General features: G+C 32.3%; 1 protein-coding gene across 2 annotated transcripts in view; it reads right to left on the minus strand.

The window, feature by feature from the left end:
- EPHA3 (EPH receptor A3) overlaps nt 1-20,379 on the minus strand; it is a 372,025-nt gene that overhangs the window by 339,174 nt on the left and 12,472 nt on the right. For both annotated transcript variants that reach the window (XM_007468624.1, XM_007468625.1), the window contains exon 2: nt 14,128-14,192. In XM_007468624.1, coding sequence (XP_007468686.1) covers nt 14,128-14,192 — 65 coding nt within the window. The remainder of the gene's footprint in view (nt 1-14,127; nt 14,193-20,379) is intronic.

A 20,379-nucleotide genomic window follows, 5' to 3' on the forward strand; every position in this document is an offset into this window, starting at 1 on the left:
GAGGGGAGGGGGTTGGACAAACTAGGTAAATGGGGTTAAGAGGTACACACTTCCAGTTATAAAACAGAAAAGTCAAAGGGATGTAATGTACAGCATGGTGAATATAGTCAATAATATTGTAATAACTTTGTATGGTGACAAATGGTAACTAGATTTATCATGGTGATCATTTCATAATGTATAAAAATATCAAATCACTATGTTATATATCTGAAATATAATATTGTATATCAATTATACTTCAACAAAAAAACTGGTTTAGCTCAAAGAGCTTACCCACCTGAAAACTGACTGAGTCCACCTAAGAGAATGCTTTTATTAAGAATGTTTATAATGGATATTATTTTTAAAAACTTTCTATATGTTCGCCTGAAGAATCTCTATATAAAAGAAAAAATATTGTATATGTGTGTTTGTCTCTACGTGTGTCGTATCTCTCTGTATGGTGGATACACACATACACAACTAAAATAAATTTCTAATACATTTGATTTAGAAAAAAAAAGCAAATTTATTAGGAGCAAAATTTTGAGAATAGCGATTTTAGGCAAAATAATATCTGTTTTCCAATCCTCTCCCTCTCCCTTTCTCAAATAGATCACCAGGAAAAACATGTTCTTTATAGAAATCAGTTTTTTCTTCCTGTAAAGAAAAAGAAATTTGTCTATTTTTATAAAGGTAGATTTAATTTTATTTTAATCTGTTGAATGCTCTATGAAATCCTGTGCCATTATCAAATGCATGCTATTGATAGTATAAGAATGATATGATAATTATTCCCTAATTTGTTTTAAATTATACAACTAAAGTCGGTCAACCAACTGTTATATTTCAATTAGTAGATTGGCCTATTCTGACTTTTTTTTCTCAACTCTCATTAAACTCTCATAGCCTAAAAATTAGTTTAGGGAATTAAGAAGTATAAACAATTGCAATTCACCATGACTACAGATTCAAAGTGTTTGGAAAATGAGAAGCAAACCTAATATTTGGGACTCTATTTAACCAAAAATAAATAATTGAATGGTATTGTAAAAGTAATGAAAATGTAGAAGAAATATACCTTGTCATCTTACAAGTGATACTATGCAAAGAAAGGAATGTCTTGATATGTTCAGATATTCCCTAAGTATATTTCACCGAAAGGTTTGTTATAACTTCAGACCAAGAATTATGTAAAATGAAAACAAAAACAAAACAGATCTGAAAAAGAAGCAGTCCTAATTAAGTAGAAAATGGAAGGAACACATAGACAAAACTTCTTTGGTAAACTCAGAATTCAAAACAACATGTGTAAAACTAGAAGTATAAATTGAAAGTCAAAGCAAATACAAAGCAGCATCATACACAGAGGAACCTTAAGGGCCCATTGCTAAGTGAATGAAGCTATTCCGAAAAGGCTACATACAGTATGATTCCACCTATAGGACATTTTAGAAACGGAAAACTATATAGAGAGTAAAAAGATCAGTGTTGTCACAGGAGGGGGAAAGGGGTGAATAGGCACAGCACAGAGGATTTGTAGTGTAGTGAAAATGTTCTGTGTGATACTGAAACAGTTCATACACACATTATGCATGTGGCAAAACCTAGAAAATTGTACAACATGAAGAGTGCACTCTAATGTAAACTATGAACTTTAACTAAACTATGAACTTCAGTTAAAATCATCAGTATTGGTTTATCAAATTTAACATACATACTACAGCATTGCTAGATGTTAATTATAGCGGAAACTGGGGAGAGTATATGTGAACTCTGTACAGAGTGAAGTGTACTCTGTACTCTCTGTTCAACTTTTCTGTAAATCTAAAACTTCTCTAAGAAATAAACTCTATTATTAAAAAAAAAAACTGATGAGAGTCAAACTTATACATGGTAAAATATATTAATGAATAGAAACTGATGGGAAAAAAATTCTTTCACACTATATGCAATGAGGTACCTTGGATTGGACAGTGGAACAGGAGAAGGATGTTAGTGGAAAAACTGGTGAAATCTGAATAAAATCTGTAGTTTAGTCAATAGTAATATATCAATGTGAATTTCTTGGTTTTTAGAAATATTACTATGCTTATATAAAATCTTAACATTAGGGGAAACTTGTGCATATGGTAGTGTTATGGGATCTACTGTTTTAGCTTTGCCACTTTTTTATAAATCTAAAGTTATTCCAAAATAAGCAAAATTTAAAAACCAGCATCATACATGGTTATGAAATAATCAACAGCTAGAATTAAATGTCCAAACACCTCAGACTATATTCCTTCTTGTCTCTGAAAGCTGGATGTACAAGAACGAGACAAAACATACTGGTATGCTAGAAACTCTTTGTGGGCAGAGATTGTTTCTCACTCTCTTTCTACTCTAAAATGTCTACAGTATAGACATTTACTTGTTTATACTTGTTCAATTATTCTCAGTTACCTAGAATCAAATGAACAAATATCTTCTGAAGCCACTTATTAGTACAGCTTGTGTTGTATTAATCAAAATGACAGCTTTTTCTTGAGGCTTGCTCAAAGAGAAGCCACATTATATATTCCAAAAGAATATACATAAGAACACCATATATTTCTGTAAAAGGTATCCAACAAAAATTTACTATTTTAGCAGTTCAGAAGACAAAAATGTTGCTAATAATTTTGAGACATTTTAAATCTTGAGGATTTATTGGCTAGAAGATAACACATCTAACCCTTCTGTTTGAAGACTAGTCACATTAAAAACGATGTACTAATTTTTAAAAAGATCTCAAAACATTTACTGGTTCTTATGAAAATTGAGAGTAGATGAGATTTGTTTTGGTTATGAGCTAACATTTAAAAATACTCTTTCAGGGCTTCCCTGGTGGCGCAGTGGTTGAGAGTTTGCCTGCCAATTCAGGCGACACGGGTTCGTGCCCTGGTGCAGGAAGATCCCACATGCCGCGGAGCGGCTGGGCCCGTGAGCCATGGCCGCTGAGCCTGTGCGTCTGGAGCCTGTGCTCCACAACGGGAGAGGCCACAACAGTGAGAGGCCCGCGTACCGCAAAAATAAATAAGTAAATAAATAAAAATACTCTTTCAATGCAAGTACATTTAGATTTATATTTGAATCTCAGCTAAAATCAATTTCTAGTTGTCAGAGAATGAGTTAAGAATCTTTAGGCAGAAAGCGACAGCTCAGTCCCTGGATCATAAACCAAGCTGTGATGAGGGGATACGGATACACGAGAGAACGGAGAGCTAATAATAATCCTATACAACTCGATTTTCTTCTTGTCTTTATGAAAGATCAGCATTTTTCAACTGCTGAGAAAGGTAGCTCAACATTGACTGACATATTCCAAAATTTGTTTATTATTTAGGGTGCTGCATGGCAAGACACTCAGACAAAATAGTCCTGAAATTCTATGAAGTATAGTCTCTTCAACATTAAATCACATAATCTTTACTCCTTCTTTGGTACTGTCCGCAGACCAAGACAGAAAAGATTAATGAAAAGACCACTGAACACAGACCCAGAGAGCAATGACATGACCTTGAGCAAGTCACTAAGACTCCCTGGGCTTCAGCTGCTTGTCTGTGTACTTAAGGAATTGCATTAGAGGACTTCTAAAGTCCCTGCTGGCTCTAAAATTGATTACTCATTCAAATATATTCTACTGCTCCAAATAAGATAAAAATTTGCCCCCTTTATAAAAAAAAGTGAAGCAGCTCTATCAATAAACCTTTTCACAAATTTCTACAGTTATTTTTTGTTTATGACTATGTTGTTGTTTACTTGCTTTTTCAACACTCAAGAGAACGGGTAAATTTAAATCAAAATGATCACTAATTCTACTTCAAAAAATGATTACCCATTCAACATTCAGGATACAGATGACAAACAGTTCTAGGGCACAGTTTACAAAATTGATTCATATCATCCACAAGCCTTAAACTCAGTTGAAGACTTTTGAGAAATTCCATAAAGTTTATGGCTACCAGCTGTCTTGATTTCCATGGCATAGAATAAGTATCCAAGTTCAGATGGAGTAGTAAAGTTCTTTGAAACCATCACACTGAATCTCTCCTCTCTTCCTGCACTGGCTGAATCTCCTGGTTGCTGGGTTCATGGTCTTGTCTCTTCATGTTGAGAAGGGAGATCTCTCCTCACATTTGTTTAAAGTTTAGCTTATTCTTTTTTTTTTTTTTTAAGTTTAGCTTATTCTTAACCGTACACCCAAAAGAACATTAACATGTATTGTCATATGGAAGGGAAATTTGATTACTTTTACTGTTAGAGCATCTTATGCCCTCTTTTTTCTTTTTTTTTCTTTTGCTTTGTCTTCCTTAGTTTACTAATTTTCATTTCTACTGAATCCCCCAAAGGTCTTACAACTTATTCAACTCGCCAAATTTGGCTTCTCTTTATTCTATGGCTTTATTATGAAAATGACCTATTAATAAAAATTCTTTTTGATTTTTTTAGAATATTCCTTCTTGGAGGGTCAGCAAAATAATGAAAATTTAACCTATGCCAAATCACTAAGATATATAACCAAAGGAATAGAGGGCTGATCCTAGGTTCCTGTAATCTATCATGGGAACTTTCACAGTGATTTCTAGCTGCTTTTTCTGATGCCTGTTTGTTCTTTGATTACAACATCCTCCATAATCACCTCTTTAAAATACTGCCTTTGAATAATCTCCAATATCTTTCGTGGGGCACATAAAATCGATCATAAGCTGATCTCAGTAACTTTCTAGGAATGTTTCATAGTCATTTCCCAGACAACCTTATATTCTAGTAACTCCTTGATGGGGGAACTTTCATATCCCTTATTCCAGTTTCACTATCACTTAATTCAAGGCTTTTCTAGTCTTTTGGTTTTAATGTTATCTCTTTTATCATGAGCAATGGATGCAGATGTATAAGTATCTTCAGTATTTACAAATACTGAAGATACTACATGCAGCTCAAATTGAGCTCCAAGATTACATGAGAGAAACTTGAGGTTTCTAAAATGAATCCCTCTTGCAAAAGTGCTAAGAATAGATTCCCCGAGTTGCTAGTAAAATACCTATTTTTTTGCTGTGTGTTTATTGTAAAATTCTAAATTTAAAAATATCCAGAGCTATACTAATCACAAATTATGCATAGTGCTGCACTAATTAAGAGTTTGGAACAAACTACTGCACTGTATCAAGCAGCCGCTGAATACCTTCATAAGTAATACCTGTCTCATTACAGCAGATAATGATTTTCTAGCACAGTAATTCCCAAACTTGAACAGCATCAGAATCACATGGAGGGCCTGTGAAAAAACAGGTTGCTGAGCCCTGGTCCCAGGATTTGTAATGTAGTAGTAAGTCTTGGTTGGAAGCTCAGAAATTTGCATTTCTAATAACTACTGTTTACAAATTTAAAAGAATTTCAATATATTAGTTTTTTAAAATATATTTAACTATATATGACTCTGTAGTTTAATATATATATAGTTTTATATATAAACTGTAAATACATAAACACACATATATATGTGTGTGTGTGTATATATGTTAAACTGCATCATTAACAGAATGAATAAAAATAACTTGTAACCACAGACTATTCAGAAAATTGAGTACACTATGCCCGTTGATGTTTTCCTTCTTATGTCCCATGTAAAGGGGATAAATGATTTTAGCAACTCCCAAGAAAGCTGAGATATTACATTTTGGTAGTTTTTCTTCATATAACACTTCCTGAATAAAGTGAGCATCACAAGCAGAAAAAACAAACAAACAAAAAAAAACTGATGGTAATCAATGAGCTATGAAGTTTGTAGAAATACTTCAAGTGGTTTGTATTGTAAATATTATAACCTTTAAATGTTCTCAGGTCCAATGGCTGTCATTTGGGACATGGGACTTATTTAAAAAGTGTTTTATACCATATTTTTTTACAGGCCAAATTTAATTTCTTTTTCAAAAGTCTTTCAAAAGAAATTAACCACCAGAGAATAATAAACCTAAAGGTCAAAACAACTAATTCATGAAATTTAAAAAAAATAATTAAGGAGTAAACTAAATAAGCAAAACTTTTGGGAAATTATTATTTTTAAAAATTCCCATCAAAATTCTTGACTTGTACTTAGTGGAATGACAGAATGGAAACTCGTCTCTATTGGAGTACATATGTTATATTTATATCCTATATTCAAATGAAAACCTGGAAGCTTGAAAACGTGCTTATTCTAAGTACGCTCTTTAAAATATTAAGGGAACTGGACATTTCTTAGCAATATAGAAATAGATATTCAGTCTGTCATATACTATTTTGCACATGTAGCAATAAATTTAATGTAAAATAAGTATGAAAGTCATTATTTTTTTAAGTTTAATATCTATATTTTGGTTACTTTTATTTTAATAACCATTTGTTTTTGATCAGAAACTACATTCACTTGAAGTTGCACAAAGTAAAAAGTTATGGTGTCAAAAAGTTATTATTTTTTAAAAATGCTATTAATATGAGAAATCACTAGAAGCAAAACTTTGTTTTTGATTTGAATTTTTTAAAAAGCTACTTTAAAAAACAAATATGAAATGATCTTAATCAATTTATGAAATATTTAAACATTCAAATTAGAGATGAAAATTATTTAAATATATCTTAGCTTTTTATTTAACTTTATAGTCACTGTATGTTAAGTAAGAATCATGTAGTACAAATTTGGGAGCAAAGCTGAAATAAATAAACCCATCCAAATATGTTTCAGATCTCCTCTACTTTAGATTCCACAAAGCTATACATCAAAGTAAAAGAAGCAAAGTACATTGCATGTCATTTTAAAAAAATTCTAATCCAAAACCCCCAAAATATAAACAATATTTTGATGCAGAGAGGAAGATTCATATAGAAATATACAACATTAACAATGGAAAATATTTTCTATTCTTTAAGCACTAATAAAAATTCTGTTAAAACAAATACAAGATAACATTTTAATTTTTATAAATTAAATGTTGCCAGAATAAATTCTATCTTTGCTGATTTCTACCACTTATCCACATGCCCCCTTCTTTTATAGTGTATTTTGTTTCAAGGAAAGGTTAAAAAAACCTATGAAACTTTGTCATGTTTTTCTAATTGATCAGACAACCTTCCTTGAAAGGTTAGCACAATAGGTAAAAGTGACACGTTTAAAATATATAGCATTGTTCATTCTAGGCAAAAAAATTTCAATGACCAACAATCACATATCACATATGTGAATAATTTGATTTTCCTGGATGGACTATTCAGCACATGAAGCAGAATTTGGACTGTGATTCATAAAGGCAAAGTCCCCGGTAGTTATTGTTGACACCCAGTTGTCAAAATATTCTTCCTGCATTTCAGACACCATTCACAAAGTGAAAGCTAGAATTCCAGCAGATAAGAATTTTAGAATCCAGACTTCACAAATAGCAATAATTCCAATATCAAAGGCACATTATAGTATACTGGAAACTTGTTTTAGAGAGTATTTTTATTATTTCTATTACTCTCTATGATTCATTCAATTCTAAACATTTCTAGCTTTAGTTAAATGGAATTTACTTGCAGGATCCTAGCTTTTTACTCTTAGAGGACAACCTATATAATTTTCAATATAGAGCTGTCTTTAGCTAGTTTTCTTTTTCAGTTAACTTCCAATTCATAGGCTTGTAGTATTTTCTAAATACATTTAACTAAATAGCTCTGCTAGTACAAAAAATAACATATGTAATATATACATAGACATATATCTACACTATTATATATACATAGACATATATGTATATATATATACTATATATACATAGACATATATCTACACTATTATATATACATAGACATATATGTATATATATATATACTATATATACATAGACATATATCTATACTATTATATATGTATGTTTGTATATTATATATATGTAATATATACTCATATATATACAATATATATACTATAGTATGTGTATATTATAATTTTACTTAAGTTTATGCCACTGAAAAGAGAGTGAAGTCATTACCAGACACCATTAACGGACTAGAAATCATCAAATTTTCTCAACAAATGCAAAATCAGTATTAGTTTAGTTATCCTTCCTTGTTTTGGAAAGCTTTTATTATGCATTTATTCAGGAAATGTTAATTTATGGACAACTAATCCACGAACTTTAAACAAGGAGAATAAAAGGGAGAATTTCATGAAATGGGAATTGGTCTCAAAGAGGTTTCAGTTTCCAGGCTGAAATAAATATCAATGAAATCACTGCAGTAATGTATAATTACAAGCTGTAGAGGTACAACAAAGAACAAGGCAGATGAGCTTAATAGGTGTTCTGTCCTAGTCTGGGGGGTGCCAGAAGGGTAGCATATGAGAAATAGAAGGTCTCCCTGAAGAAAAATATTAGTATTCTGAGGAAATTCTAAAAAATTCTAAAACTTATTAAAAATTTAAAATAAATTGGACACCCAATTTACCTTATTTTGATTCTTTCAATTCAAAATGTAGTTCAAGATTATATGTGAACTTTTGTCTGTGCAGATTCAATGAAATAACAATCATGTGTTGTCAAAGGCAATGTTTTGGGCTCTTAATTGAGAAGAGGTGTTTGCTGGCACCTCAGGCAATACTATCAATTTTCTTTCCCCCAAATTCAACTCCTAGACAAAAAGTTTCGACTGAGATTTAAGCAGATATATGAGTGAATTTACCAAAAGGTTTTGGATTAGAATGGGAAAACCGTAAAATTTATCTAAGATTAAGAAATGATATTTGTATATCTCTTTTACATACATTAGTATATATACACTTATTCATAGATAGATATATAGCAACATTGCATTTGTTCAAGTGTCATTCGCTATAAAGCGCTGTGACATAGAAATTACTGTTATCCCTTGTTTAAGGGTAAGTATTAATGAAAGTTAATAGGCCTGTATTAGATCATACTGCAATAAATGACAGAGCCAGAATTCAAATGCAGATGTGCCAATTCTACATGATGTGCTTATTCTATTTTACTATTCTGCCTGTTTTCTTTGACTTCATACTAAAGCACAAAAAAGATAACTTGGGAAAATACAAATAACATTGTAGGACAGAATTATGCATTTACATAGCCTCAATTTAGAAATTAAGGTATTTGATCAGGAGATAAAACATTGGATTCTATCAGGAGGCCTTTAACTGGAAAGTATGAGAAATACAAAAAGAATGGATTTAACAGGGAACACGTATTTTTCCATGTAACTCAGTGGTTCTAAGATGTCAGGGTTCCAGGCTGATCTCTCTAATGCTCTCTGGGTTCCACCTTTCTGGCCATTAAGGGAGTGCAGGTGCTCCAGACTGGACATTGGGCCATCACAGGGCAAACGCAGAGGCACAAAGCACCTGGCCTCTTCCCATCTCTTTTTATTGGAAGGAAACCTTTCCCAGAAGTCATTGGAATTCTGTTCCAGTCTTATTGGCTTCACTTACTCTTGCCTAAAGCAATCATTGGCAAAATGACTGTAATTATCATGATTTTCTCTCAGATAAATCAATATTCACCCTGCAAAGTGGCAAGAGGGGTCATTTTCCAGGAACACGTGGGAGGGTGAAAACCTGAATAATTTCAGTGTTCCATCAGTAAGGAAAAGCCAGAGGACAGATACTCGATGAGCAACCAATGGGTCATCTATTTGCCAGAAGATTGTTTTTTATTTAAGTACATTATCACTGTTAAGACACCAATAAATAGATAAGGAAACCTTTAGGGAAAAAATCTAAAAGAATTGAAAAGAGGGGGGTGGTATAAAATTTTTTAAAAATCTACAACTGTTGATTTTGATTCTTCTCATTTCAGACTATTCTTTCTCTGTATGCTCCCCCCCCCCAACCCTCTCTTCATCTTCTTCTCCTTACTTGAGTTTCTTTGAGTCCAGGTTCTAGATGCCTTTGTACTGCTTGACCATCATCTCAATACTATCCTAAGTGAAAACTATGTAGCCTCCCTCCTTTTAATCCCTCCTCTGGAGTGATACATAGAGTAAGACACTGTCAGTCAATCAATTAATTTAAGTACTAGTCATGTGTGAACCAAGGACTCTTTCTAGATTGTAATTCAGCAACATATATGGGCTTTGATATATGTTGATTGTCCTCTAAATCAAAGAATATTCAAACTATTGAATTATTTACTAAAATTTCTGAAGATAATTAAGCCCAGAATTCAAAAATTATAATTCATAGTTTACAAGGCCAGAGAAGGTTAATTGCTTGTCTAATTTATTAAAGTGAACAAACTTGGTACCAGAAAATATCCATGTCAAATAAAACTCTTCTACTGAAAAGTGAACTGCTGTTCATGACCCCCTTGATAATTTCAGTTTACAAGTTTGAGTATTATTTTCATGAAATTCATTTAGAGAAAACCAAAGTTTCATTAAACTTCTTCACAGATACTTATTTGGGGAATTTGTCCCATGCCTAATAGTACAGTACCATACTTTTCTGCCAGGTCTCCTCTAAGATTTGAAGCACCATTTGAAAATAGAGATAGAAGTAATCCTCCCAAGAAAATCACATAGGTTAATTGTAAGGTTTTATGAATGACTATATCTCTGGGGAAGAGGGTAAATAGAAATAGAAAAACATATACATGAAGGAATGGGTCACTCTTGACAATTTTCCCCAAAATACATTAATTTTATATGGCTCATGTGATATAATCATTCCATGAAAGATTCATTTCAAATTTGGAATGAATTATTGGCTTATTTCTTAAAATTTATATTTCAAAAGATTTGGAAGTTAGAGTTTCTAATGGGAGTATCGTTGGGACTTAGAGAAGTTGCTGGCAATCCCAGCTCCTGGTGGAGAGACCATAGCTCCTGCTGGAGAGCTTCATTATCCAAACCCGAAGCAAGGGTTTCTCAACCTGGATGCTGTCATTTTGGACCAGATCATTCTTTGCTGCCCTGTTTTTTGTACAATGACTAGCAGGATGCCTGGTCTTCCACACCAGATGCCAGTAGTGCCCTGCCTTCCCAGTTGTGACAACCAGCATATCTCCGTGGGGCAAAATCAGAATTGCCTCCCGCCTTATCTACCCCTCATCACATGGAGAACCACTGCCTTAAATCAAAAGTGCAGGATTTTCCATGCCGTTTGTGACAACACGGATGGAGCTTGAGGGCATTACACTAAGTGAAATAAGCCAGACAGAGAAAAACAAATATTGCATGGTATCACTCATATGTGGAATCTTAAAAAAAAAAAAAAAAAAAAAAAAAATCCATAGAAACAGAGTAGAACAGTGGTGAGGGTGGGGTATATAGGGAGAGGTTGGTAAAGGGGTACAAACTTTCAACTATACAATGAATAAGGCCTGAGGATCTAATGTATAACATGGTGACTATAGCTGATAACACTATATCATAAAATTGAAATTTGCTAAAAGAGTAGGACTTAAATGTTCTCACCAAAAAAAAAAAAAAGAAAGAAAGAAAGAAAAGAAGAAGAGAGTGGGATATTTTGGTAATTCAGTATGGTCTGACATTGTTAAAATTTTTTCCTCCAAGGTTTATATTTGTATTTTAGTTAACCTGCAAACAGATGCACTTTTACTTATTGGGGTTAATTAATTAAAACAATGACTAGTTCAAAGTTGTTTCCAGCTATCACTTCATTTTTTTATGGAAAAGCTTGCATCATAGATATCACTACTGATTTAACTATCTATTCCCTTTAAAACCAAAACAAACACAAAATTCCTCTATCCTTGTCAAATTGAAAATGACAATGATCAGGCAATAAAAATGATTAATTGAATCTAAAGGCACAAACAATCATACAAGCAAAGATGTTAAATCCCAAACTTAAATTGACTCAAGAATTTAGCTTTCACTCAAGAATATCATCAGTTTCTCAAAACGAAATGAATACTAATGTCACATTTTCTAAATTAGTGCTACTTATTTCCTCATGGACATTATGGTTAACAATACAGGGGGAAGATTTAAAGGAAAAATGTACTACAAATCACCCCAGGACAATAATTCACATACTTGGTTTTTCTTTTATTTTAATCATTTGGAGCTTAAGGTATTATAAACATCATGACCTGTTGAGGAGATTTTTTTTCCTCCCTGCTGGTTTTAATGATAAGCTTGGAGAACCTGACTAGCTGTTTTAGGCCATTTAATGCATCTGAAATAGTGAAGTAACAGCTGCAAGAAGACCAACCAGGAAAGCAATGAAGAGGAGGCCGGAGCGTGAGGTCAGCTTTCTGAGGCTAAAGGAGAGACTGAAAACTGTTCATGAGAAAACCATAAGCGATTCCTAGGAGAAAGGAGGTAGGAAACTGGGTAAGAGATGAGAAAAGTCAAGAGGCCAGTTACCCTGAGGAGTGTTTCTTAAATTTAATGTGCTTAGGAATCACCTGGGACCGTGTTAAGATGCAGATTCTGATTCATCTGGAGTGGGGCCTGACAGCCTGCATTTCTAAGAATCTCCCAGGTTTTGACTCTGCTGGTTGGTGCATGTGCACACTGTGTGTGGCAAGGTTGTAGAACATCCCTCCCCACCCCACAATTCTCTGGAAGTAAAAGTGAACTTTGTTCGTGATAAAATCTATGAGGTTAACAAGGTAAATGAATTCATTTCCCCAAATTCCCAACATGGAGAAATGTGTTTTCTTTATACCTTCTTTAAAGGAAAATAAGAGGTAGACTGCTGCTTTGATATACAAATTAACTTATTGTTTACTATATATATATATATATATATATATATATATATATATATATGTAAAGTATCTGTATGGTTTTTTCTTTTCATATCTCCTTAGGCAGCAAGTTTCTATGATATGTTATCTAATGGAGTAATGAAAGACTCAAATTTCTAAAATCAAAATTAAAGTTAGGTTTGAGTTTTGGATGATGAGTTTTAAATGAGTTTTCCAGCTCAATCCTGAGTTTCAACTCATTTGTTATGACGACCCAGGATGTGCTTTTACCCTAACCATTTGATTCCTTTTAAACCTATGGGAAAACCAAACCTTGGCTTACTTCATACTCTCCCCTTCTAAACAAGGCCTGATTATGTGATACGTTTTGGCATCATGTCAGTGTCAAGGTGCACCAGGGAGAGAAGCAGATACAAAGATGACAGATAGATGAAGTATCCCTGATGCAAAACATCCGTCGGTGAAGAAGAAGCTGGTAGTAAAAATTAGTAAGTTTAGGCACAAAAATCTAAAGACTGAACACCAATACTAAGTCGAAGTAATTATAACCTCTTTGAAAAGAGGCTGGCCTAGAAGAAAAAGGAATATACACATTTACTCCTATCACAAATATTCCTAAATAGCACTTTGCATTTTCCACAGGCTATCCTTGGAAACAAAACAGATATGTTTAGGCATTTTTTGTACAATTTTGTAGGAACAAAAATTTTCCAAATGTACAACCCTCTTTTTTCTGAAAAAAGAGAAGGAAAATTTTCTCACACAAAAGCTCATCATAAATATTCAGGTCCCAAAATGCTATACACCTTAGTAATATGTGTCTGGCTTGACAAAAGATTAAAGGTATATACAGTGCTTAGAATTTAAAGGCAGCCATATTTTCCTAAATAAAATGCTCGGTTTTAAACTGATCTAGACAAGCTGAAGACACTTTAAAGCAAAGAAATTAAGGCAACACAGGCTTATACTTTTCACAAATACCTACCCTATGTGGAACTGTCACCACAGTTGATTTTAAGGCTACAACTCTGGAGGCAACCATCTCCAAATACACACTTTCTACATTACTTAAAATTTAGAGTCTCTCCTCAACTCACCTATTTTGACCACATCACAAAAAAAATGTTAGGTGATCACGCTTAGATCATCTGCATGATGGTAGTAATAATTAACTGTTTAGTTAGTTCATTCAAGCGATTGCTAAATTCATAAGGGGAAAAAAAATACTTCAAAACTCTCAATAGTTCCATTGGATACAAATACTAAGCTGTGTTAGTCCATGTATTGAATATACTGATAAGCATAACTTGTCATCAGAAGTACAGGAATTCCTGTTTCCAATAATTCCTCCTGCTCTCTAAGAGAGGCAATGGACAGAAGAATCATGTTCCTTTCAATAGTTTACCAAACTCACCCCATGTGATGGGTAGGAGATCCAGCCCAGCTCCCCCTGAATTGTTTTTGAATCCAGTAGATCGACTAAAAGAAAACACAGATAACACAAAAAAAGTTGAAAGGAATGAATTCTATTTATCTCTGTCAAGTTAATGTTGTCTGTTGTTGCTGATATAATAATATCAACGTGTTCAAAAAACACGACTCTGTTCATTCTCATTATATGTGTATGATGAGTAGAAGGGAATTACAAAGAAAAGCAACCACAGGGAAAGTTAAGTGATCAAAAGTTTCTGTGACTTTTTAAAATGTTTATGTTTGTTTATATACATATATATATATTGTATATTTAATATATTGACAGAATAATTACAGGTTTAAAGAGGACACTATAAAAATACAAAATAGGAAACATTAATGCTAACATGAAATCAAAATAACTGCAAAGACCATTAAATTTAATAAATTGACATGATTTCACTATAAATTAGTTAAGTATGTTTCCATAATGAATCGTATTTCTTTTTGTACATATTTTGATATGGCATCTTCATATTGTCCCTGGCCAAAACCAAACATACTGTAATAAATACTGTATAAATTGCATACTTATGTAATGAACAAAATGCTTAGCCATCAATTTGAGAAGCCAAAGCAAAAATATGTATTTTAATAGCGCTCTGTAAAGCTTTACTTCTTTAAAAAGGGTATTGTTACCCAAAGACTTAATGATTTCACTCAGAATTTTGTGCTAGTTATTAAAAAGTCTGATGAATAATAAAATATAATAAGAATGTAGTTGTGTTTTGAATATATTATTAAAAGAGAAAGGCAAATGATTTATTTTCAACCCAGAGAGTATTAATTTGAAATGGACTAGAAAGTAAAATATAAAAAGATACTTTAGGTTTAATTAATAACAAAGGGCTCATGTTGATTGTCAATCTGTTAAATAATGGAAACTATAGTTTTCCCACATCCTTCTTCTAAGTTAGAAAACAACCCCATGATTGTTTAATGGAAGATGTAGAAGAAGTTTACATAAAATATGCAGGTATTATTAACATGAACCAGAGCAGGTGAATCAATAAGTATAATAACAGCCAGTCATTTTGAAGGGTTCCATATATTCACAAATCAAAACATAATGTTAATACATGCAAAGCACAACATGACCATGTGTTGTCAATAAAGGGCTTCCTGACGCATGAAAAGCACCACCCTTTCTTTAATCATCCCAATTATTTTCTTACAAAGGAAACATTAATCATATAAATGTTAAGAAAAAGAATTATATTTGATTGATGTTAGAATTCTAAATTTTCAAGCACTGCTTTTTAAAAGAAGATATTTGGTTAGCTGGTTAGATGATAAATACACTAGGTGAGTATAAGAAAAATTCCTAATCATTAAGATAAAAAGATAAAGTTCTCAGAGGAAAAAAAACACATAAACTTAACCTATTACACTGGAATTCCTTAATGATTAAAATTTTTTCCCCTTACAATAAGTTAATCCCAGTGAGAAGTAATTATATTTAGATAAAAGAAGAAGATAGTTGCTGCATGGATTACATAGTGTAATTTCCATAATGGAATTATTTCCCAGGATATCAGTTTGGAAATTAACAGTATGCTTAATTATATTGAAATTATCTCTGGAAAATGATTTTTTAAAAAACTTCTACCAATTAATGTCACAGATAACATTTCAGATTATACAATGTTAAAGAATTTTGGAAAATATGAGAATACATCCTCACCTTTAAAGTATGTTACCAACATTTATTCTGATAAAGACATACCTAGTTCAGTTGTTGGTTCTATCACAGTCAGCAGTTGATTTCTCTGAGTTTTACACAGGATTTGCATCGTAGAATTTACAGGGCCAGTATTCATAAATCATTGGATCACATTTGTAATACCTTCAGGGGTTTAAATGATTCAATGTTTTTGTGTGTATGTAATAATTGAATATGTACTAAATGATGAATATATGTTATTCCACCTGCTAAGATGAATGGTTGATTTAATTTCAGTATTAATAACCAGAGGAAAAAAGTGATTGAGGCAAGGAAGATATAAATATTTTCTCCACTTAGTAAATTACTCATTGGAATGTAGGTTGTTAACTAAAGAACTATACCCTTAAGTTTTCTCTGATGATAATGATGAGGGGAAAAGGACTGGCTTTATCACTTCAGCATTTGGTTTCAACTCAAAGGAGAAAAGCTAAACCAAAAAGAATTGTATTGCACTGTCAATTAAAATTGGTATAAGAGATTAATTAAATTTATTACATTTACTCAGAAATTGAATTTTTAGTGCACTCCATTTAGCATGAATGAGGGAACACACAATTAGCAGCATTACTCATGACTCTGATCCTCTTGTCTTTCAAACATAATTAGGTCTGCACTGGTTATCTCACAATGTTGCCGTAATGATCAAATAATATAAATTTAGTTAAAGCCACCTGAGGTTATTACATGCTATACAGATTCAATGTTCTTGTAAACTTAAAATATTATCTAACAACAGTTCCAATACAATTCTTCTGAATGGTATTGAAAATCAACCATCAATATATGGCCTAATAGAGAAGAAAAGTGACATCAAGACACTTTTTAAAAGCACCTATCTGGGGTTTATAAAGTGTTTTTGTTTATAGCCAAATAAAAACAACACAGTCTAAGAATTCTAGCCACTTAAAGTCAATGGTTACTACACTGGAATTTGCCAGGATATAAACCTCAAGGCTCCTGCGATCAGTTGTATAGCAATCTTGAGTGCAGCATAATTGAGATAAGAAGAAGAGAAACGTTAATGGCATTTGAAAGTCAACCTGCTGTGAGTGATGTTTCTGGATACATTGACTAAATCTAACCTTGCAATGCAATATCTTAAACTCCACACTGATATGGGCAAGAACATTAGTTACTAATGCCTTCCTCTCCCCAAAACGATGTAGACCTGATCATAGCCTTTCAATTGGTGCCATTATTCAAATGCCAGGGCAGATAGAATTGTGATGTACAAATATATTGTAGTCTGAGTTTTAATGACATTCTGTAACATGGAATATTTATTTTAATTGCTAAAATTTTTGAGTTTACAGTTATGAATTTTAACAAAAATATTAGGAAATTATTCTTAAGGGTAGGTGGGAATATATAAATAGACTAATTCTTTAATGACTGCCTCATGCTAGGTTATTTGCCAAAGATATAAATGGTCTCTTACCAGATTTCATATTCTAATGGTTGATTTCCAAATATTTTTGGTTTGTAACAGAAAATATGTCATTTCATTAATTTCAGAATATTTTCTATTCAAAGAGCTATGTAGCATATATTAATTTCTAAAAGTGATTTAAATTGGACACATTTTGAAGTGTTAGAACTCCACTTGAGATATAAATAGGAGTTTTTGGCAAAAGAAATCATTGTGGGAAGTCTGGATGGATATGGTTCTGGTTGTCTTTCACATGCTGTACTCTTTCTAGTCTCACTGCTTTTAAATAGAAAAAAATGTATAAATAGGTGAAGGGGTTTACATTCATGAAAACAGTAAAGGAATCCTCACTCAGTCTCCTTGAATTGGCTTTCAGATGGGCACTAACATGAGATTTGCTGGTCAAAATGATGTGTGGTGTCTGATGAGAATTAGAAGGTGTAGAATGAAGTAAAGGAATAAGAACAAAGTATAGGGTAAACTGGCTCATATTGGTTGTAAGTGCTTCTGGAAAGAAGGAACCCTTGCCGTCATTCCTGCCACTGATCTTTACTGTCACTTTTCCCACTTGGCTGAATTACGGATTTAAGATGCTCAGGAGTCTTGTTCTCTCTTCCCTTCTTACCCTCTATGATAATGAAGAGACAATCAAATGTCTACTCCTTTGCTCACTGGCATTGACAACGTCATAAAGAATTATCTGTGCCAAGAATTTATATACCACCTTCCCTTCTTACTAATAAGAATTAATTAAAAATTTTTAAAGGACTCAGTCATTAAAATAAGATTTTTGCAACAAATGTTCTCATTTAGTAAGGACAGATTAAAAACTTTAGGTATAAATTTCTGGAGTTTTACATTTAAAGAATCATTAATACACCAAGATTTTTCAAGAGCATTTCCAAATTCTGATTCATAGTGGCTGTCTGTCCACTTAGAAAGACTAAGAGTTAAACAAATATTCACATCTTTTAGATTAAGTGCTGCAAATATACAGACAGTACGAAAATAATTTTTTAAATTAAATGCCACAATTTCTTACTGAAGTGGAAGATCATTTCAATTATTTAATAACATATCTATGCTTTGTGGTAATGCTATAGTTGCATTTAAGAAAATATTTAGAAATGTCAAGGTGAACAGTAGGGTTTAATGGCTAAAGAATTTCAGACTTGTAATAATAGACATGTTTTCTTGTAAAACCTTCAGTTACAAGGTGCTTTTATAACCAAGTGCAAATAACTACGAAACCACTACAGCAGAAAACAAACCCATCCTTTGATTTTGCCTTGTTTTTACTAAAAAATAATGACATTTCCTTTCCTGTTTGTGCCATCACTGTAATTGTCCCAGACACATTTCTTGTACACTATTTATCTTTATCATTTTCATCACTTTCTGTTATGATGAAAAGAGTAGCTTTGCTCTAGGTTACAGATAGCAGAAGAGTCCTTTAATCTGCTCCTAAGTTATACTTAAATGTCGCAAATAGAAGAAAATGATACAGGAAGTAATACATTATGATCTCAGTGTTGTAATTCTCTGTATGGTACTCTGGTCAACCATAACATGGAATCAAGAAATCAAGATGTATTTGCTGACAGGAGTCCACCAAAGCTCAGTTTTTTCATTTTTACTGTACACACCCAGGTATGCCACAGAGAAGAAATTTAGAGAAGTCAGTTTTATTAATGTACTTATCTATTTCAACATAACTTTTATCTACTAGGATTATATATTCTTAGTTAACAGTTCCTATAGACTTCCTGTTTATGTTTATTTCTAACTAAACATAATTAAAACATCTTTGTAATAGATCATTAGTATTGTATTTCACAGATTAAAACTTATAAAAATGTTTTAAACTATAAATGAAGTCAACTATAATCTATTAATTGTGGGTAGATAAAACTTCCTGTAATCTATGTTAAATTTTACAGGCATTTTGTGTCATAGAAGTATAAATTTATGATAATTTCTCAATCAAATAACCAAGTAAAATAATTATGTAAATTTTTTTAAAAAATGTGTAGTGCTAGACATTTCTGTGAAAACCCTCTTGTTGCATGGTATCAATGGCTTATTTATGGGATATAAGCAGATTTCTGGACAAGGTGGTATACTATCAACTTTTTCTTATTAGCTTTTCTTCCTGGGTAATAATTTTAGAATAACTTCTATACAGGCAGGTCCTAATTAAAGAAGAAACTGTAATTAGCTGCCGCATCTCAATCTTTGCCAAGAGCAGGAAGAAGTCGTTGGAATCAAAACATAGTCTTACAGTAAGATGTCTTGTGTTCTCATGACTACAGCAGCTCAAGGAAATAACAGAAACACAGACCAAAATTCCACTTGAAATTTGGATATTTTAGTAAATGTTAACTCTGTGTTGTTTTTAAAGTGTTAAAATTTTCTATTTTTTGCTTTTTAATCTGAGAAATCTGAAGGTCACTCTGATATTAATACTCTTATGGAGAAAACAGCTATTAAAATATCCCTTGGGAATGTGTTCTTATAACAAAATAATTCTTTCAAATAAATGAGTGGGGATGTTCTACTGTCAATGAGGTTTTACTACATTAACAACCTCAGCTTTGATAATGGTCCCTAGAATAGCAGGTGTCTTTGCTTCTGTGCATTGTCAACCTATATTATGAATCATTTAGACAAGTGAAATGTGTTTCCCAAAATGTAAGGTACTAAAAGTAGAACATCAATGATTATGTAAACATTGTACTTTTTCAACACATTTTAGCTTTTTAAAGTGTTCTAGAAGAGAAAAATTTGTTTAGTTCTACTTTGAAAGGACTTTTTTGACAGTTTAAAAGTGAAAAATGAAAATATATCCTTCAATTTGAAATTATATAAATAATCATTAGGGCAAATAGGCGCTCAAGCATTAGCACATATATTTTGCCTTCACACCATAAATTCAGGCTGTCTTGGTATACACTTTTTATTATGTCGCTTGATTATTAACCTTTGACTACTAAATGTAAGCTATCTGTTTAGTCAGGGTTTGAACAATGGCCATGAAA

The sequence above is a fragment of the Lipotes vexillifer genome, unplaced genomic scaffold, assembly GCF_000442215.2.
Source record: "Lipotes vexillifer unplaced genomic scaffold, Lipotes_vexillifer_v1.1 scaffold1602, whole genome shotgun sequence".
In the NCBI taxonomy this organism is placed as follows: Eukaryota; Metazoa; Chordata; class Mammalia; order Artiodactyla; family Lipotidae; genus Lipotes; species Lipotes vexillifer.